General features: G+C 32.1%; 2 protein-coding genes across 4 annotated transcripts in view; one reads left to right on the forward strand and one right to left on the reverse strand.

Moving 5' to 3' along the window:
* LOC118198451 (uncharacterized) overlaps nt 1–22595 on the forward strand; it is a 46720-nt gene that overhangs the window by 17687 nt on the left and 6438 nt on the right. Inside the window, exon 2 of one of the 2 annotated variants that reach the window (XM_085807275.1) lies at nt 9413–16503. The exons of the other annotated variant lie outside the window; for it this stretch is intronic. Within the exon in view, the coding sequence (XP_085663401.1) occupies nt 9413–9558 (146 nt within the window). The 3' untranslated portion in view covers nt 9559–16503. Of the gene's footprint in view, nt 1–9412; nt 16504–22595 lie in introns of those variants that run through there. 2 annotated transcript variants of the gene reach the window in all.
* LOC118188929 (uncharacterized) overlaps nt 722–22595 on the reverse strand; it is a 151591-nt gene continuing 129717 nt past the window's right edge. For both annotated transcript variants that reach the window (XM_085807253.1, XM_085807243.1), the window contains 2 exons: nt 13339–13461; nt 722–5099 (listed from right to left, as the gene is read on the reverse strand). In XM_085807253.1, the coding sequence (XP_085663379.1) occupies nt 2592–5099; nt 13339–13461 (2631 nt within the window). In that variant the 3' untranslated portion in view covers nt 722–2591. The remainder of the gene's footprint in view (nt 5100–13338; nt 13462–22595) is intronic.

Consider the following 22595-nt stretch of genomic DNA (forward strand, 5'->3'; position numbering starts at 1 on the left):
GTGAATATAAATTCATGCTGTAAGTACATACTTAAAGAATATACAAAATTAAGGTTGTACAGTGCATTTAAATTGCATACAAATATTAGTTCAAATAAAGAAATGAACACATTGAATAAAATTTTTAAAATAATATGCCACATCATTTTGCACTGAAGATAAATTCTTATCAGAAACAAATACATTAATAAATTTATCTTTCATAATGATAAAAAATCTTTTTGAGTTTCATAAAATATCTCAGAATAATAATTTATGTAGTATATACAAATTACATTGTTTCCAAACCGACTGTTTTTAAACTGGTTTGATTTTTACTAAAATAATATAACTAATCATATATTTTGTTTCAAATTTTAACAAAAACATGGCAAAATACAATTTATCTCTTACTCTTTCTCCAGTTAAGTACAGTCCTTGAGTTACAAATATTGAGCTGAAGAATTAAAACAGAAATTCTATGAAACATGGTTAAAGTTCTCTACGAACACTATGGATGCACAAAACATATACAAAGGCTGTGATGGTAAAAAAACCCATTTTTATGGTTAATCAATGATAACAATACATAAAAGTAATAATTTACAATTGCTAAACAATAATTATGCATCTTTCATTCAATGTCATACATTCATCAATAACATTAGAAAAGATTTTTACATATTAATATCTAATTTTTTTTTTTTTTTTTTTTAAATTTTACAGAAATAATTTAGACACCTTGTAATTTCCTTTGAATGTTTAGTTTTTCAGAACTTTCCAATATAGTCACTACCAATCTTGATGCATTATGATGAATTCAGTGTTTCTGGATTGTTCTAATTAAAATGTCTCAATTCTGATAATTTTTCTATGTTAATAAGCTTTAACTTTTTGAAAAATACCAGAAATCAACTAATCCAGACCACATAAATAAGATGGAACATGAATCAGCCTGATTCCTGAGGCTGTGATAGATACCATCATTTTAACTATGAGTTTGAAGAATCAATCTTCTGGAATAAATGCATCAACACTAATGAGAGTTATGTTGAAAAGAATGAAACAGTTAAGTTTTCAAGAAGGAAAAATTAGCATGTATCTATCTAAATTATTACTTGAAGTTAGAAGGACTTTCATATCAGTCCATGTATGAACTGACATAAATCTGAATTCTAATATCAATGGAGAAAATACATAAAATATTCCCCTGTGTTTGCATCAATAACCACAAGAATAATAATTTGTTTACAATAAAAATTTTAGTTTTAAAATAAATTAAACAAGCGGATTATTTTCAGAAATATCGATTAAAATATTTATATGCAATTAATTATGTGGATTATGACTACCTTAAAAGATCTTAAAGAAACTACAAAATACTCAAAATCTTTTCATAATTCATTCACTTATTCAGAAATATTTTTTGCCTATTAAATTTTCAGGAAGATTATCCCCCCCTGAATGAAGAGTTTTTAAGAAGTGAATGCTCATTCTGGATATTTTCTGCATAATAGGATGAAGGGTTAAAATAATTTGTCAAAGTGAATAAGTCAAAATGATTAGCTTAAGTACCCAAGAAGAGTAGATTTTTGTATTTATAAATTTGTAAATAAGTTGTACTTCATCACTTCATATTCCAAGCATATTTGTAACTCAGGATTTGTGCATACTTTATTTTCATAACAGCCCTTAGTTCTTCATTCTTTGATGATATTTTACCATTTTGGTAAAGCCTTCATTTCCCACAGCTCCTGTTTAAACTTAAAAGAAGAAACTGCATGCTTGAGGAAAACTCATTTCTAAATTTATTCGGAGTAAAATACATTTTTCTACCATTATTTTTTTTATAAAAAAAATAGCCTGGCTTCTCAAACTTCTCATCTGTACAATAGTCTGTTAAAAAATATAAAATGTAGTCCAGATAAATATACAGTATAAAATGTTTTTATGAGGCACTGTGTTATATTATTAAAATGTAGAATGCATTCCTACAATAGTCTGCCAAAGTTCCCTCAGCTGCAATTAGCATTCTTTTTATAGTGTTTTGCATAGTTTAACTTGTGTGCATAGATATTTTATCACACAATTAATCTTGGAAGAGAATTATCTTATTGCATTTTATAGACATCTTAAATGTTAAAAGCATTTTTCGGAATACTCTCTAAGAAAATTATGGACTTTTTTTTAAATAACAGGTATTAAAAAAAAAGCAGCAAACCTTCAAAACGAGACTGAAAATTTTACTTCAAATACTATATGTCGAGAATAAAAAATTACAAAGCTTGATCTATTATAACTAGCAGAAACAGAGTATAAGTATTATGAGATCTCTCACAATATCATGTTGTATAAATTGTGATATATTTTGATAACGATAAAAAGAAAACTGATCTTTAGCAGCATTTTTCATAATTTTTCTAAGAGATTACAAAATAAATTAATTTAATGTAAATAATAAAAATAGATTCCAGTTTACCTACTAATTGTTACAAACTACGGTGATATTAACTTTAGATGCTGGAAATATTTAAAAATGCAACTTCACTCTGAAATTTAATTATTATTATTTTTTTAACCTTTTGAGGAGACTCATAGGATTTTAAAATATGTTAATGTCGATATGGAGCACCTACAGCTAAGGGGGCAATGGAAAAAACAGTAACCCAACTTGTGGTAGGTGTTGTATTCGCCAATCGCAAGGGAACAGGATCTTTTACAATATCATCATCATTCTGCATCCGTTGTTTTTTATTTGGTGATGCATCAAAACATATATCTAAATTTTTTACTCCTCCAACACGTTTTTCTTTCATCTTTTGGCCCCATTCAGCTTCCCCATGGTTTTCAAAATTCAGGTGCTTATGCTGATAAAAAACCAAACTGATACGAGTTGGATGTTTGCGGTTAGGCTTCTTCACAGCTGTGGTCGCATGCAGTTCATGTTTGGCACATTCAAATAGCACAGACCCATGTGTCAGTGCAATAGCTACCCCACCAACTTCAACATCCTTAAAGCTGCTCTCATTATCGGAATGTCCTTCATAGACTTCATCACCTTCTATAGTTGGTGTGGTAGAATCAACCAAATTCTCCCCATCTTCAAAATTTGAACAGCTATACTTTGAACTTAAGCAGCTTAAGGGACTCTTCTCATTATTACAAGAATAATTTAAATTACTGTTTCCATTAAAATATTGTTTGGAATCAAGTGCACTCTGCGGTCTTACGGTTTTAGATAAATCACTGCAAGAAATTTCCTTTCTATCATACAAGTTTGAATAGTTATCATTTTTAACATTTTGCTCATAGCCTTCTTTGAATGAAACACCAAAATCTTCATTCGTAAGTGGTAATTCTGTATTATAATGAGATACTACATCAGAAAAATTATCAAAATCTAAGATGAGGTTCGATTGTTGCAAATGAAAATTATAACTTTTAGCACGAGATTCACAGTCCTCACTCAAATCATTCTGTAATTTCTGATGTTTTGAATTTAAAAGAGTATCATTTTTAGCATGTATACCATTTTCTTCTTTGACTGGTGTGTTTATTTTGTGGTAAGAATTTATTTCATGTGGCAACATTCTCTGAATATGTTCAATGTCAGAAACACAATTAACTGATTTTGTATCCAAATCTTGCAATGAGTACACACCATCATGAGTCTCTGGTGTGGTATTTTGCTTTTCGACAGAGCATGCACTATTACAATTTTCAGACTGTATAAAAATATTCTGGTCTTTTGTACAAGGTATTTGAGGAATTTTATATTGATGTTGATTACATAAAGTGCTAGTAAGATGGTGACTGGCTAATGGTGATGATAAAAAATGTTCTGGTTGAGATTTAGACATAAAATTTGTAAAATTATGATGGTCATTTGACAGTTTAGAGTTATCAGGTACACTGCAAGATAGTGATGTTGCATAGTTAGAACAGCTATTAAAATTCCCATGATAGCTGGAATAAGGCAGATTACTTAAACTGTGATTAATCACATCACTGGAATGTTGAAGTCTAAAAGGATATGAGCTTGCAGCAGAGTAATTGCCAGGAATCTTTAGAGGTATATTTGGTATTGAGTACTGATATGGCTGCTGGTTAACATATGTTTGCTGAGAATTTTGCCCACAGTTATTATTCTGGACGTATCCTGTACTGCATGATGGAGAATAACAGTGATATGAGTAGAAGCTATTATTTTGCGACACTGAATTTTGTTTTTGCCCTGGGTATTCATGAGGGATTGTACAACTCTGTGGCGATGTTTGAAAATTATTCTGTGAAGGAGTAGTATTTGAGCTGTAGTTAGGATGACATAGATAATTATTATTGCTGTCGTTACCATTAAATGTACTACACAAAAGAGCTTTATGAGACTTTGCTATCATGTCTGAAGTGTTTGAATTTGAATGATTTACTTTTTCAGGTGAAAACGTTGAATTTGGACAAGAAACATAAGGTGAATGCCCAATTTCATTTGAAGGCAAAGATGTTGAAACAGATCTAGCATGAAGATTGTTTACATACATTTTTGTTCTTAAATTCTGAGAATTTTCATTTAAGGTGGAAAGCTGGTTTGGTCCTTCATTATATGGAAAATGAGACAAGTGTCTGCTTTGAGAATTTTGGGGACCATTTATGTTATTATTATTGTTATAATTAGAAAATGTGGTTTGACAGTTGGGCAAAACTTGTTTTCCAGCATAATATTTGCATGCAGTTTCTCCCTTTTGAATGCATTCTCGTTCTACAGAGCTATTGTAAAGCGAAACGGCTTTATAATTATGTGAGCTTATACCATAATCACTCTTACATAAATTTGTCATGCATTCATTGCTACTGTCAGGTAAATTGTTTTCATTGTTGTTATTAGAAAAATGACAAAGTTTATTGCTGACCAAGTTATTTTTTGGGAAGGAATCAACTGGCTCAATTTTGTGAAGTTTTCCACTGGCAATAAGTTGCTTAAATGCATTCTGAAGAGCTTGTTTCCGAGGTGAAAAACCATCTTTTGGTTTACGACCTCTAACTTTGCATGGCTTCAGAGGTGTGGTACGGACCTTGTAATCTAGAGGGTACTTTTCCAATACTTCTATAGCTCCTGTTGCAATCTGTAATTAATTATTTATAAGTAAAATATTTTAAATTGTACAAAATAAAGCAGAACAACAGTACAAAGTCTTAAATCCAGATGTTCAATAACCAGAATGATCTATTATCAAGACCTCACAAACTTTTTTTTTTAATTTTCTTTTTCCTCATGTAGAAACAGAAAATACAGAATTTAAAAAAAAAAGGGGGGGGGGCAAATCTGGAATAAATCAAATCTTACAGCTGAGATTTCTTTTTTAAAAAAAACATCATTAGCAGTGATAGTTTGAATCGTCCTGCATGTTGTTTCACCTTTAAATAACTGCCTGCTAATGAACCACATTTTCATTTTCATTCACTCAAGTTAATGTGAAAGGGCAACATTTTTCTGTATGATTATAGCTATACTTTGAACTTATGCAGCTTAAGGGACTCTTCTCATTATTACAAAAATAAATTACTGCTTCCATTAAAATATTGTTTGGAATCGAGTGCACTCTGAACACAATAAGTAAACTTAGAAGGACTATAGTTTGTTTGGAGTGGAATGCTGCACATATTGATTTTCTTTTGTTGGCTTAGCAAGGAAAAAGGCAGAAAGAATTAGATTCCAATAAACTTAAGTTCAGCTAGCACTGCAAATTATGCTCTACCTTGACTTTTGATTTGATCCAGCTTATCATTTTGTTCAGACTATTATTATTAATGCTATCTTATCAAAATTAAAATTGTAATAAATGGTAATGTCTCCATTTTACTCTACCCTCAGCTAATGGATAATGGAATTTTACAAGTACTGAAATGTGGACATAAAGTAGCCTTTTCAAAATGGATATAGAATATACCATTAGACATGGGCAAGACCCCAGAAATTCACTATTGGTCATACAGGTATAATCACTACAGAAAAACAGGAGTGTGCAATTTTTACCCGATTCTGAAGAAGAACACTTCAGGCTCTCTTGCTTCTCCCCCCCACACACACACACCAATTTCTTGAGAAAACTTTCAGATCACCATGACTTTTGAGTGCTGCCTTGTCACAGAAACACTATATGCTTGAAAATATCCATGCCCAAGATTCAAACCCAGACCCACTTAGCATGGCAGGCAGCATTATTACGATAGCCGAGTGGCATACGCAATACGATAGCCAAATGACAAATGCATGTAGCAGTAGACCAACCAAGAGTTCTTAATATATTTTAATATAAAATCTGCCGTATGGAGCACTGGAAGATTATGAGAAGACAGATTTATAGATACTTTTTTTGAAAAATTATGGCCAGCTACATTGATGATGATGGTGATGACTGCTGCAAATTTGGAAGTTTTCAGATAATACAAGGTGTACTCATAAAGTAACCAGACAAATTAAAAGACCAAACAATAATTTAAATAAATAAATAAAAGATTCGTGTTTAGAAGGAATGACATCTCAACTCTTGTTAAAGCCAGTTTAAACTGAGAAGACACTGTACAAGAAAAATTACTTAAAAATGGAACAACATCATAACAACAAATTTTGTAACAAATTAGGTAAATCTGCTACCGAAATGTTAGAAATGATTCAAACAGTATATGATGATATATTGTTATCAAAAATACATGCCTACGAGTGGTACAACTGCTTTAAATATGGGTGTGAAAATGTTGAAGATGAACCACAGATAAGACGCCCTTCAACTTCAAAGAATGAGGAAAATGTGGAGAAAAATTTGTTCTTTGGTAAAAGCTAATAGATGTGCAACAACTCAGCAACTTGGGATAAGCAAAGAAAGCTACGGATTAACATTAATTGAAAATTTGAAAATGAGGAAATTTCATGCCTCAGATTTTAAAAGAACAGCAATAAGAAGACACAGGAAAGCTTGCTGTGAAATTTGTTGACTACACAAAACAGGACAACAATTTTTTAACATGTATCCTACAAAACAGGACAATAATTTATTAACATGTATCATAAGAGATGAGACCTGGTGTTTAGAGTTTGATCCAGAAACAAAAAGACAATGTGCACAGTGGAAAGAGCTGTTTTCTCCATACAGAAAAAAAGCATACATGTTAAAATCAAAGACTAAGGTGATACTGATTGTGTTTTTTTAATTACAAAAGATTTATTCACCAAGAATTTGCCACTGAAAATCAAAATCAATTATCAGTATTTTTATAAGAAGGTGCCTTTTTTTTTTTAAGAAACACAATAATGCGAGTAAAAAAGGAACATTCTTGATTTTAGACAATGGTTTCTATTACACAATAATGTTAGGCATTGTCTGTACAACAGTATCTTAGTAAGTGTTCAATATCATTGATAAAATCACCCACCATATTCTCCTGACTTATTGCTAGCTGATTTTTTTTTTCATTTTTCCAAAGCTTAAGATTAAGATGGCCACGAAAGGACAGAAAATGTCTCGGATATTAAATTAAATGTTACATGGACTTCGTGAATGATTAATTCCAACAGCTATAAACAGTGTTTCTATGACCTGAAGAAACATTGTGAAACTATTATAGACTCCTCTGGCAATTATTTTGAAGGATATAAATTTGTCTGAAAGTGAGTAATCTTTTTATTTATAAAAAGTTGTCCGATTACTTTATGGATGTACCTTACATCACACGTAAAAAGCAAAATTTCTGATGAATGGAATATGTAGCGTATTCGGAAACTAAGTACCGTTTCATTCTAGCGCCATCGCAGCGCTGTGGTAGGCGTCCCGCGCATGCACACTAGTCTTTCTTGTTCACTGACTTTCAACTGTCGCCATTTTGGTTGCTCTATGTTGTGTTTTCAGTTTGCTGTACACATTCAAAATGTTTAAGACAATTAGTTCTCCCACTGACTGTGAGATTCGTGCCGTGATTAATTTTTTGAACGCGAGGAATGTTAAACCGGGCGAAATTTATTGTCGAGTGACAGAAGTTTACGGTGAATACGCGATAAATGATGGAATGGTGAGAAAGTGGGTAAGAATGTTTAATGCAGGTCGAACAAATGTCCACGCCGAGGCTCGGAGTGGTTGGCCTTCTGTTGTCACCGATGATTTGATAAGGAAAGTTGATGAAGCAATTCATGAGAACAGACACTTCACAATGACAACTCTTTCAGAGGCATTTCCACAAATTTCACGTACTGTTTTGTTCGAAATTGTGTCTGACCGCTTGAATTATCGCAAACTGTGTTCCCGATGGGTTCCAAAAATGTTCACTGATGTTCACAAAACAAAGCGACTTGGTAGTGCCCTGACATTTCTCACGCGGTACAGTGATGAGGGAGAAAACTTTTTAAACCAAATTGTGACAGATGATGAAACTTGGGTGTGTTATTTCACACCAGAATCGAAACAACAATCGATGGAGTGGAGACACATTCATTCTCCAAAAAAACAAAAGTTCAAAGTGACAATGTCATCACAAAAAATCATGTGCACTGTCTTCTGGGATAGGAAAGACGTTTTGCTTACTGAATTTTTTCCTAGAGGTGAAACCATTAATGTGGCACGATATTGTGAGACTTTAACAAAACTAAGGTGTGCCATTCAAAACAAACGAAGAGAAATGGTAAAGGAATTGTGTTGCTCCATGACAGTGCTCGGCCCCATACTGCTGGTGTCACTCGATCGTTAATTTGACAGTTTCATTGGGAGCAGTTCGATCACCCGCCGTACAGCCCGGACTTGGCGCTGTCCGACTATCACTTGTTCCTGCACATGAAGCGCAAGCTTGGTGGCAAGCGCTTTGGTTCTGACGATGACACGAAAAATGCTGTGGAGTCGTGGTTATCGAAACTGGCGGGAAGTTTCTTTGACGATGGTATACAAAAACTGGTCACCTGTTATGACAAGTGTTTGATCATTGGCGGAAACTATGTTGAAAAATAGTTTAAGACATGTATTTTCATGTAAAAATAAAATTGGATTCGAAAAAATTGTTTTACTATTTTTTTTTTTTTTTTTTCAAAACGGTACTTAGTTTCCGAAAATACGCCTCGTATTTGATGAAAATAAAAAAATGTCAAATGAGGAGAATATAACTTAAGCTTTCCACTGCAGTGGCAATGCCCAATCATCAGTCTAGGCCAGGGGTCAGCAACCTGCGGCTCTTTTGATGTTAAGTTGCTGCTCTCCAGTTTCATACGGAAAAATTAATAATTTATTATCAAAACCCTTATAAAATAAGAAAATATATTTTTAAGTACTTAATTTCTCAATAGCTTCTATTTTCATAATCGTTAATTACAAATAACTATGCTTAACATGACCGTAATGAGATAAATTTGAACCATTGTTACTGTACTGTTAATTTGAACTATTGTTCATTTTTTCAGCTCAGCCATCAGCATGGCATCTAGTAAAAAAGAGAACCGAGAATTCGATCAGGATTGGGCGGAGTCGTTTGCATTCATATGCAACACAGAACCGACTTGTCTCATTTGCCACCAAAAACTCGCACACAATAAGAAGTCGAATTTGAAAAGACACTTCACTACACAACATACCCAGTTTGCTAGTAAATATCCAACCGAGGACACATGAAAAAAGCTCCCGAAGAGCTCCAAAAAGAAAACAATAACAGTCGAGTTCCATGCTAAGTAACTGGCACAATCTTCTAATAATGTAAACCTGCCAAGCTCTGCAGTATCATTAGAAATTGCAAAAAGAGTAAAACCATTCACAGATGGTGAATACGTCAAAGATTTTTTTATACGTGCATCTGAATAACTGTTTCATGATCACTGTTTCGTAAAAACAAAACAGAAATCATGGGAAAAAAATATAAGATTTGCCATTATCTGCAAAAATAGTACAAGATAGAACTGCTAAGATGTAACACATATGCAAGTGGATGACCTTTAGCTGACTTCTGCCTTATCACTTGTTATAGATGAGCCTTGTGACATAAAAGACACAGCACAAGTTATCTTTTTCGTAAGGTATATATCCTCCCAAGGTCCAAAGGAAGAACTGTAGGATTGCTATCACTCTCATTGCAAACTCGTGGAGAAAATATAGCAAATGTTTGGGCAAAAATGCCTGAAAGACAATGAAATTGATATACATAAAATCGTTTCCATAGCAACTTATACAGAAGTATGACAGGAATACATAGAGGGGTAACAACAATTCTTCAGAAAAAAAAAAAAAAAAAAAATTCTAACTCTCACTGTATAATTCAGCAAGAAGCGCTTTGTGCCTAAACGTTTCCGGTCGAAATAGTTGAGGTCATGAACTTGGTAATTAAGATTATTAACAACATTTTGCAAAAGCACACTACCATCACCAGTTTGAAGATTTCCTTGATAGATAGCCAGTTTTCTGATCTACTTCAGCACAATAAAGTGTGATGGCTTTCCAGAGGTAACGTATTGCAACGTTTTGCTTTGTGCTTGAGTGACATAAAAACATTCATCAATGAAAGAAAAAAATTGACCATCCCAAATCAGAAGAAGACAAATGGCTGCAAAAATTCTACTTCATAGTAGTTGACTCAGCCTTTCAAGGGATGAAGGGCTGAGTCGACCTTGCCCAGCCTGGGAATCGGACCAAGGACCTGTGGTGCTGCTGCGCGATGTGCTGGCCATTGCGCCACCGGGCCTCACCACAATAAGACTAAATGAATTAATTATAAAACTGCAAGGAAAGAGAAACCCAGTCTACGCCTTGCTTGAAGAAGTAGTTTGTTTCGAAAACAAATTACTTATTTTTGTTGAAGACATGGAGAGCGGTAAATTAATTAATTTAAAAAATCTGAAGTATATCGCAATGAGACCAATGCAAATATTGACACGAATTACTTCAAAATAGCTTTAAAAAACATGAAGGATAGATTCACTGAGAGATTTGAGCAATTCAAAACAAACAAAAGTACTCTTGCATTCATACTAAATCCTCTGAACGCAAATACAAATGATATCAACAATGAGACCTTTGGAATTGATGCTGGATCGATTCAAATGCAACTGCTATATTTGAAAACCGAAGACTTGTAGAGTGGCAAGTTCACAGAACTTAAGAGCAAATTGGCAGAGTTGGAGGTCCAGAAATGCATGCACATCGAGCAACACAAGTGGACAGTTCTAAATGAAATGCCGCGAGTTGAGGCCCTCATATTCGGCGCATGGAATAGTCTTCCAGAATGATGCAGTGAGGTGAAGAAGTTGACATATGGAGAACTGACGATCTTCGGGTCGACATATTCAAGAGCAAGTGTTCTCTTGCATGAATATAATAAAAAGTAAAGTTTGAAGTCAACTAACAAATAAAAATATTGAGTTGTGCTTGAAACTTAAATCAACAAGTTATAACCCAGATTCAATCAATCATTCAAAAGGCATGCAAAGCCAATGCTCTCATTGATGTTTAACTATCTATATTTGTGTTTATATATATGTATACATATATATTATTACATATTTAAAGCCATTTATTTTAAGTCAAAAATCAAATGTATATATAAGCAAAACTTTTTAGTGGTTCTTTAAAAACTGGGAATTTTGTAAACTGTAACGTTTGGCTCTTCCGTTTCAATAGGTTGCCGACCTCTGGTCTAGGTCAGTGAAATGTAATAAGCCAAAAAGGCAGAAACTGTTACCATTTTGGCTTTGAGCCACAATTTAATTTCATAAGGTTGTTATTCAAATGCAGTCGAACATACTGTGCAAAATAACTCTTTCTTGGAAAAAAAAAAAAAAGCTATTCATTATTATTTGTAATAAAAGCTATTTGTTATTGTATCCGTTGGCAAATCCCAAATAGTAAAATCCATTTCAGTAAAATCATAAATAAATAAATAAAATTATATGGAAAAATATGGTTGCATTTAGAAAGACGCCAAACCTAACTAATGACAGGTGATGCTGCAGGAAATATAAGGAAAATAATATAAGGAAACTAAATACTTCAGATTAAAAAAGTGTCATATAGACAGGAGAAAAAAAGTGAAAATTTCCATTTAATGGAATATAAGAAGAAATGCTATGTAAAATAATAAAAACAGATGTCACATTGCAATGCCAATGTACCAGACATCAGTCAATTATGGTAAAATATGTTATATGGTTTTAAATCCAGAAAATACCAACACTGTTATTAAATAATACAACAAAATGGTTGTTAAAAATGAAAAGATTTCAACTGTTTATTTAGTAGGAGATGGAAATGGCAATTTCAGGACTCAAAAAGTGGAATTTTGTAACTGAACAAGAAATTATGCATCTGAATTAAATTAAAGAGGAATAATTTATGTTGAAAGAAATGTTTAATAAAGCAAAATAAATGCTAACATTAAGGTGTTTTTTTTAAATAAATTTTGATTTTTAAGGTCATACATTCTTTATTAGTTCACAAACAACCATTTCATATTTTTAATTTTATTATTTCTGAATGTCTTCACACAAGATTTAAATTAATGATCTAAAATCCAAAATCGAAGTCCAAAATCCAAAATCTTTGTACTGTTATACTTTATTCACTGGTATTTAAGAGTTGGTATATTGAAAGAACAGAAAATTTTAAAATTATGTTACACAACTAGTTTATGTTAACTATTACATTTTCAGTTAACTTACAACTAAACCATTACAAGAGAATAAGCGCAATAAAATTATTCCCCACCATTTTACTTAAAATCATTTTTTCAATTAAGTTACTATTATTTTTATGAAATATACAATAATATACATACAGTACTTGAAATAATATCTTTCATTTGGAAAAAAGCTTTTAGTTAGCTGCTCACTGATCATTATTTATAAATGAAAAAAAAAAAATTCAGTGAATTTTTAAAATAGTTCAAATAAAAATGTAGATTTTTTAAATATTTAATCTACTTAACTAATTTAACATAAAAGCATAAAAGCTGACTTCTTAGAACCAACAGTAATTTTTAAATATCAAATCTAATAAATCAAAAATTAACAATATAAAGCTTATTACGATTTTTTAGCATAAAAGCTGACTTCTTAGAACCAACAGTAATTTTTAAATATCAAATCTAATAAATCAAAAATTAACAATATAAAACTTATTACAATAATTCTGATCACTAGAAACTATAACACTTATAATATGCACAATTATGCTATGTTACTGAATTCATATTATAAATATATTAAGAATTCCCAAGCAGCCTGTGAAATATTTTGAAGTTTTAAAATCTTTCTTTAAAATGTTTGTTTTTATATGTATCTGTGACATTAATATTAAAAAAATGACATTTTCTCATATGAAATCAAACAGCAACTTGTGCTCATACCTTTTTGTCTTGACCTTCTTTGCTACCATATTCATCAGTATTATCTACTGTATATAGAGGTAGGACGTGCAACTGTTCATCCTCAGGCTTTCCCCAACCTCTATGCTTTGTTAGAGTAACAACCTAAAATTTTTTTTAAAAATGTATATGATTTATATTATTATTCATATGATTTATATGAAAGGAAAATATTAAATTTTAAACATACAGAAAATTTTTTGTTAGTGTTGATGTTTCCATGAACATTCTTAGTTTGCAATTTTATTTCAATAAGTTTTTAGTAAAATTAATATTTGATTACTGAAACTTCATTAACCTTCTAAAGGCGGCGGCGGCGGTACAGCAGTTGTATCGGGAAAACGACTTTCTTTAATGCCGGCTGTGGTACAACTGTCGTACCAGCCATCCTCTCCCTATTTTAGAGAATCACCTATCTGTAGATCTCTGGGTGGTCCTTTGTCGCTGCTCAGAATAGCCGCTGGCTATGCATTGTTTCCCTCTTCTAATCAGTTTGGCTACATTTTGGCAAAAACCACAGGTTTCGTCTTGCACCAATATACTTGAAAATCAAATAGAAGCCATCTCTTTCTCAAACGTTAGAGCACTGTCTCATAATTTTAGTGCTAACATTTTATTTTTAGTACTAACTTTTGCTATGATTAAAACATCAGCGATTTTGCACGCTGTTTAAGCTTACCAGATTTAATGCTTTTTAATCATAACAAATAAAATTAGATTAATATTTTAGATTTAATGCCCTTCTAGAAAATAGGTAAAACCGCTTTTGTCATTTACTTCCTTTTTATACTTATGAATAATAAGATGTTAATTTGACCCTTTTTTTGGGAGTGCATAAAACCTTTAAAAACTGTTAACTCTTTCAAAGTGCTTCTATTATGTAGACAATTTTGTCTGATTTATCAGGAGATAAATAAGAGATTACTGCATGCATAATAGTTTTTGTGATTTTCATTCATTCAATGATTGCTTTGAATGATTTTCATTCATTGTAAATTAGTAAATAAAACCAATTTATCTTTAGACCCTCTTTTAGGATAGCATCTGCCAGAAAGTATTTAAATATCATTAAAGCTCACATAGCTTCTACTGAAATCAAAACATCAGTTACTTTGCATAAAATTTTGGCCAGTTTTATTTGCTGAAATTCTTACACTTCTCAAGAGATAAAGGGAATTCAGACAAAGTTAATAAAAAATTTATCTTTAAAAAAGGAATGTTATTTTGTCTGTAATAAGGTGTATGTTAACATACTATTAAATGTATGAGAATTAGGATTGGATTACACACGCGAGCGCTATCTTCTTAAGGGGATGGATGCTTTCGTGTAAACCTTTTTAAGAGAAAATTGCTCGCATTTACATTCCTGATGGAAAACTCCACATGTAATCAATCCGTTCTACGGGTTTGATTGGATTAATTTTGTTTGCTTACAAAATTACATCAAAGCACACAACAATTACCTGTATAAAGGGAGGGATGCCTTCGCGGAGGACTTTCTAAGGGAAGCTGGCTTGTATTTACATTACATAAAGACCATGAATACAACCCTTTAGGTGGGATTCAAACCCAAGCGAGCTACAAGTGTTCAGCCACCTTTACCGCTCTACTGAAGGGCCCGTAAAAAAATTGATAAAGAAAAAGTATTGAAATAACCAGTTTAATTTACTAACCTATATTTCTCAATTGACAGTACATAAATTAGGCATATGAGGGGATTATTTGTAAATAAATAAGCTGTATTGCACTATTCTCCACTATTTCATATTACGATGGAATTATTGCATTTCAAAGTTATTTCTCATGAATTAAGTTTGCTCCGTTCATTATTTTTTATTTTTCAAGGAGAAAATGTCACACTTTAAATAAAAAATACACGAGAAGATACTTTATGCAAAATTTGGCGTAAACAGTTTTCTTAATTTTGCTTTGAAAATATTCCAGGGCAATCGTTTTCATTACAGGAAGAAATATGAAAAACAGATTTACTGCATTGTAAGTGTCAACACCCACTATGCCCTTATTCTTTTGAAAATGTGAAAGATTACTCTTTCGAAAATAAGTTATAAAATATATTATGTGCAAATAGAATATTATTGAAAATGAAATAGACTTCAACCTTTGGATATAACGATGGTTTTAGACGAAACTTCTGCCTATGAAAGGAAATTGACGTATAATTCTTCATAAATATTTAAAACTGTACTGAAAAATACTTTTAATGATTGCATGTATAGGTCACAGATTTTTTTTTTCTCTGCTAACATAAACAAAAGCCAATTTTACAAAGAAAAATTTTCGTTAAAGATATACCTCCTTTGCATGATAGTCCAATGGAATATTTGTTAAAGTTAAATTATGAAACGCAACCAATGTATCTCTGATTTTCTTTTTTATATTATAATAACAAAATTATTGAAAAAAGCAGATTTAAAGCTCTGTTATTGTTATTTAAAGCTTTATTATTGCTGTAAGTTCATCTCAAAATCTAAATGTATTGAATCTCATTCTAATCATATAATAGATATTATTAATATCTAAGAGACATATAAATATTAATGAATTTATTATTATTATTTCATTAACCCTCTGAGCATTACGGGTTTAGCCCTGAAATTTCAAAGTTCCTCAAAATATCATGAATAAGTGATATTTTCTTGATTTTAATTAAAAAATGACTCTTTCATTTTGTACCTTGATTCCTTTTCTTCCAATATACATCCAAACTGAAATCAGTTATATTAAAAGCTAGCAGAAATTTTCATGTATAATGAATGTGGAAGGCAACCTTCTGTGCGGAATTTTCCAGCCATAACGCTGAGAGGGTTAAATTAGTCATTAGCATTATTTTGTTAATGAAAATATGTTATTAAAAATCACATTACAACCTGCAGACTTACAAAGCTAGTTCGTATTTATTATATATATATATATGTATATATTTTTTTCATTTTCTAATTTCTAATACGAAAATATGCAAATATAAATGAAGTGTGAAAACAAAGTTATAAAATTCACAAATTATTTCTGTGATTGATCAGAAATAGTTAATGAAATATAAACATTGCATACATTTTGTTCTAAATAGTGCACTGGATGCATATGTCTATATATGATAATTGTTTCAATAAATAAGTAAGAATTTTTTTTTCTTTGCAATACTGAATTCACCAAGTTTAAAAATATGTGGCATTGCTCCCCATTTATTGATTTTTAATTTTTATTTTATGGCAGCAGTCTCCTATTTTATTTGCAGTTTCAGTCATCTAGGGTAGTATTAATCTCCACACAATCCTAATTAGCTTCCTTATTTCTAGAATATCAGTATTAAATTGGACTTCAGAAAGATATCAAGTGTAAACTATTGGAAAGCTTATGGCCTAATAATGTATACAAATTATATAATATGATAAAAGGGTTTTTATCGTACTATAACTTTTAAGGCCTATATAAGACATGGAAGGGGGAGAAACTTTCTAACTCTCTCTCTCTACATATTCACTTCAATACCTTTACAGAAACAAAAATATTTTTTTTCGTAACAACATTTCTGAATTTTTGTTAACTTTGCATTTGCATCTATTAAACTTATTTGAAGTGAAAAATATAAAATTTCTTTAGTGTATGTGTTAATATTAATTATTGACTAAATTTTATCAAAACTAAGATAGAAATTCAAAAATGAAAATACATGTATCTGAATTTCAAGATAAAAAGTGGCAGTTATTTTCCTACTGACTTCAATTCATTTTATACGAGAAATAATATAATTTAAATTCAATTTTTAGCTAAATGAAAACAAAGAAAAATTTGTATTTTATCATTCTTTTTATCAGAAAAATTTATCTCAGTTATGTTTTTTATGAATGGACAAAAATTCAGTCTGTAAAGATTATTAAGCTGCATAACTGGTTATTATAGTCAATCTGTCCACTTCTTAAAAGAACATAAATATACATAATATCAAGAGATATTTATATAATTCTGATAGCACTTATGAATGTTTTTCAAATGAATGACATTGTGATTATAAAAAGTTATGAAGCAGCATAAATTAAAGTCTCTAACTACAGAAATTTTACGTAAATGCAAATTTTGAGCATCTGAACCCATTTTAAAAAGTAGTGCAAATTTCAGGTAGAATATCATATTATTCTGAACATAACCATGAGGATATTCAACACTTTTTACAGGTCTAATGTAACAAAATTAGTTTAAAGTTTATACTTACACACACACACACACACAGATATATATATATATAAACCTATTTTTAAAAAATACAATGTTAGCTTTTCAGAAACTGATGATAAATTAATTTCTAATCAGCTCATACTTTAATCTTTTAACAGTTATGTATGCTGAATATTTTCCGGGCTAATTATGCATGATTTTATACTCTGCTTCTGATATCTTTATCTACGCTAAATACTTCATATAAAATATGAAAATGTTTTGCATTTCATTTTATATAAGGCAACACAAGACATAATAAATAACTTGTTTTTTTTTTCAATAAATTTGACCATGCAGAAAATACACAAGTTTCATTTTCAAATACAGGGTATCTGAAAAATAATGTGGAATTAGTATTAGTATTATTGTTACAGTCAAATACCGAAAACCGCCGACCTGAAATCCGCCAACTCCTGAAATCCACGCTGCCTCTCAGAACATAAACATTCAATTTTTAGGTTCCAGAAACCACAACATTGAGTATGAAATATCGAAGAAAAAAATACTTACTGAATAATGGCATCATATTGCCGAATAATAATGAGTCAAAACGGAAATACCAAATTATTGACATAAAAAAGTTTTTAAAAAATAAGATAAAATAAATAAGATAAGCTTTTTTTTCCCTCTAATCAGCATCGAGGTAAAAAAGCAGATGATTCACTCAACTCTTTGTTCAAGTTCACGATTCCCCCCCCCTCCCGGTTGGTGTATTACCTGAGCTTTATTATTTAATTTCCTGAGATTGTTTAGTGCTGCCTTTTTTTTTTATCCAGATATTTTGTGGATAAATTAAGAATATTTTAAATTTCAGGCCTTTTTAATACAATGACAGATAAGAAATGCACTCGTGATTTTACTGCTTGCAACGCTGTAAAACATAAACACGTTGCATTGACGGTAATGCAAAAAGTGCAAATTCTGCAAAAGATGGAAGCAGGTGCTACTCCTTGATTTATAGCAGAATGGTATGGAATTGCGACACGATTGTGTACGATATATGGAAAAATAAAGAAAAGCTGTTGAAATTTTACAGCAACAGTGATTCTAACATCGAAATCCGAAAACGGAAATAGGCAAACCCCAATGCTGTGTACATATAATACAATGAAGAATATAATCAATTTATATATGTAATAATAATTTGATGCATATAATAAATTATTGCAATAATGTATATAATAATTAAGTGTATATAATACACCTTATTCATTTTGCACTTTTAGTCCGAATATTATGCTTTATCTTTTCTGTCCTGAAATCCGCATAATCCTAAAATCCGCACAACCTCTGGTCCCAAGCTTTGTGGATTTCTGGAATTGTACTGTATTAGTATTATTGTTAATAATAATTAAATAACAACTTGTTATTTAAATAACAGAGGTCTCCAGCTATATACGAGGGTTGGGGCAAAAGTCATGACAACTATTTTTTTCTTTTAGATATATGAACGGATCACAAAACGTATATGTGTCGTATGGAAGTTCTGGAGGCATAGTGTGTATGCAGAACAACATATGGCTCTGTGGTAGCGAGGGCTTCGAAATCAGTCAGTTGGTGAGTGCCGTGTGAGATGGAAGTAACCCATGTTGAGCAGCGCGCTTATATCAAAATAGCCGTTCTCCGAGGGAGAAATGAGATGGAATGTCACAGTGAATTAGTAGAAGCCCTTGGGAATAATGCCCTACAATATCGTACAATAGCACGGTGGGTAAGAAAGTTTCAGCAAGGACGTGTGTAAATCGGTGATGAGCAACGTTCGGGACGACCGGTGAGTGTGCGGACTGACTTGGTACGTGCCGTCATCGAGCACCTCATGGATGAACATTACTAGAGTTAGAGAAGGCAAGTGGCATCGAGAAAGGCACCGTCCACAGGATATTGCATAATGAGCTAGCGTCAGAATCCTTCCCCAGTCAAATTGATGGTGATCGTCGCATATGACGTCAGGAATGTCATTGTTTGCCACTTTATTCCTCATGGCAGAACAGTGACTGCACAGCACTACAGGGACTTCCTGGTGCAATAGGTACAACGTGGCGTTCAGGATAAACGTCTGGATCTTATGGACAGTGCAATAATTCTGCAGGACAATGCAAGAACACATAAAGTAGAGTGTGTACGGCAGCTACTCCGATGTTGGTGATGGGAAGAATTGGAGTACCCGCCGTACTCTCCTGACCTTTCGCCCTGTGACTTTGATCTCATTCCCAAGATTAAGGAACCAATACGTGGTAGGCGGTTTGCAACACAAGAGAACATTGCTAATGCTGTGCGCCAACAGATGACCCGATTCACACATGGTGCGGCAAATGCTGAGGCTAATGGTATTCAAAACACCTCCCACATCGTTGGCAGTGTGTGGTGATAGTAGCAGGGAACTACATTGAGGGTCTTTAGGCCCAGGTTTGTCATATCAACTTTATGTGTATTGTGTTATCATTCTTTTGCACGGTGAAGGCTATATTGCCCTGTATACTACCATAATAAATCTGTGTGTTATGATATTTCAGTCCTATTCATTGTCCACACATGTAGTTAAGACCTTGTCCTTTTGCCTGTATATGTTACATTTTTCAACCGGACTGGTATCTTCAAGAAAAAAAAAATAGTTGCCATGACTTTTGCCCCAACCTACGTAGATTGCCACTATAAAGAAGCATCATCACATTTTACAATAATTATGCAAGATATGTAGCGAAACATCCTTTTCCAGAATGGTGAAGGCAGACTATACCATCTCCCTCTTCCATGAAGCCTGGTTCTTTGTTTCTTTAGGATCATGTGAAAATACATTTAAAATGAAAATATTCAATATTTTGTTTGAAGGAAAGTCACTACACAGTGTATGATGATAAAGTTTGGTGAATGCTGTCATAGAATCAACACACATGGCAGTGAGTGAATGACAAAAGTGCAGAAAGGGTACTCCATAACATATTTGAATATATCTCAGCATAGTTATAGATGTTATGGATTTCTGTTAGTAACACTTTAGCTTGCAGAAGTGCAATAATGGCTAAAAACAGAAACACTAAGCCAAATTCTAGTTCTGTTCCAAGCTTGATAAATCTGTCAAAGAAGCCATGACATGCTGAAACAAATTTAAGGAGCTCAAGTCCTGCCTTTAAAGTGTATTTATGAAAAGTTTAAATTGTTTTTGGATGGACGAGATTCCACTGAAGATGATGCTCAAAGTAGTACGCTTATGATGTCTCATAGCATTGAGAACATCTTAAAAAAGATGTTAGCCAAAATGAGCAATAATGAATGCTAACATGTACAAGAAAGTTCAGGTAAATTTACTGCAAGAAATCTATCATGTAGATCAAGAATATGTTGTTGCATTTTTGGTTCCTTCTCTAAGATAATATTCGATTTCATTCAGAAAGCTTATGGCTTGTAGTGGAGTTGTAGCCTCTATCATCCACCATACTTATCTGATCTTGTTACACATTTCCTTTTGTTCCCACACCTAAAATATGCCCTAAAAGATAATAATTTTCAGATATTTCAAACATTCAAAGCCAGGAACAAGGTTTCTCCACACTTTACTGAAAAAGGATGTTACTCACAAGTTTCAGACAAATATTAACTTCAAAGAAATATAAACATTTTCCCTCATTTAGGTAAAAATATTTTGTTCTTGAACTCAAACTTGTTCACCAAACTTTACTGCCATAACTTGTAGAAATTATTATCAACGATTCTAGACTCAAATGTGAGCTTAAGTATTAATAGTATTTAAATATGTACTGTGATTTAGGTTAAAATAACATGGCGAATAACAATTACTGGAGAAGTTAAACAACAAGAATCAGCATAATGCTTGTCAGTTTTGCAAGACTAGTTTCAATGGTTTAAATATAGAATCAACTTCTTCAGCTGTCTAAATGCAAATGAACAAGCTAGAATATGGTGATAAGAATGACAGGAAAGAAGTCAAACTACTCGCACCATCTATTGATAAAACAAGAAAACTACAACATAATTTCCCTAAAGCCTGAGATTAGATTGGATGATGGATTGGAATTACGGTCATAAAATCAGAACAGAAAGATTTTTTTGAATATATCTCACCAATGGAAGATGTTTTTTGAATAATTTTGGCTGCAGAAAAATGAAAAGTGTGATTTTCTGACCAACAGAAATTTCTCAGTTTCCTTTTTCCTAACACATGCCTCGTGTTCTTTAATGCAAAATTGTAAGGCTGTCTTAGTTTGGCCAATATAAATTCAACCACACTGGCAAAGAATCCTGTAAATACCACAGGAATTCAGTTCCCAGTTCTATACTTAAGGACCCCATTATGGATATGAATTCCTGGGGTATTTACAGAATTCCTTGCCAGTGCATTTATATTGGTCAAACTAAGAGAGCCTTCAAATTTCATGTTAAAGAACATGAGGCATATGCTAGGAAAAAGGAAACAGAGAAATGCTCTGTTGCCCAGCACCGTTGGTCAGAAAATCACATTTTCCATTTTTCTGCAGCCAAAGTTATTCAAAAAACATCTTCCATTGGTTAGATTTTCTAGAGGTGTTTCATATTCAAAAAAATCTTTCTGTTCTGATTTTATGACCCTAATTCCAATACATCTTTACTCTCAGCCTTTAGGGAAATTATGTTTAAATTTTCTATATATTTCATCAATAGAAGGTGCCAGTAGCTTGACTTCTTTTCAGTCATTCTTATCACCGTACTCTATCTCGTTCATTTGCACTTAGGCGGCTGAAGAAGCTGGTTCTGTATTTAAACCATCGAAACTAGTTCTGCAAAGTTTTCAAACATTACACTAATTCTTTTAGTTTAACTTCTCTAGTAATGTACTATGATGCAAATGACCCATATATAAAAACACATCAAAGCTTTTTAGTACATATATTAGCTTCAGCACATTGTATATCCCCCCCCCAGTGGCAGGCTCTAGACATTTACAGGCATTGGCCACTACTAAGACCAGAAGCCGTGGCTTTTTTATTAGAGGCATCTAATAGGTGGGC

Source organism: Stegodyphus dumicola, chromosome 1, assembly GCF_044657685.1.
Source record: "Stegodyphus dumicola isolate Sdum_Otavi_A_Nest chromosome 1, ASM4465768v1".
NCBI classification, from domain to species: Eukaryota; Metazoa; Arthropoda; class Arachnida; order Araneae; family Eresidae; genus Stegodyphus; species Stegodyphus dumicola.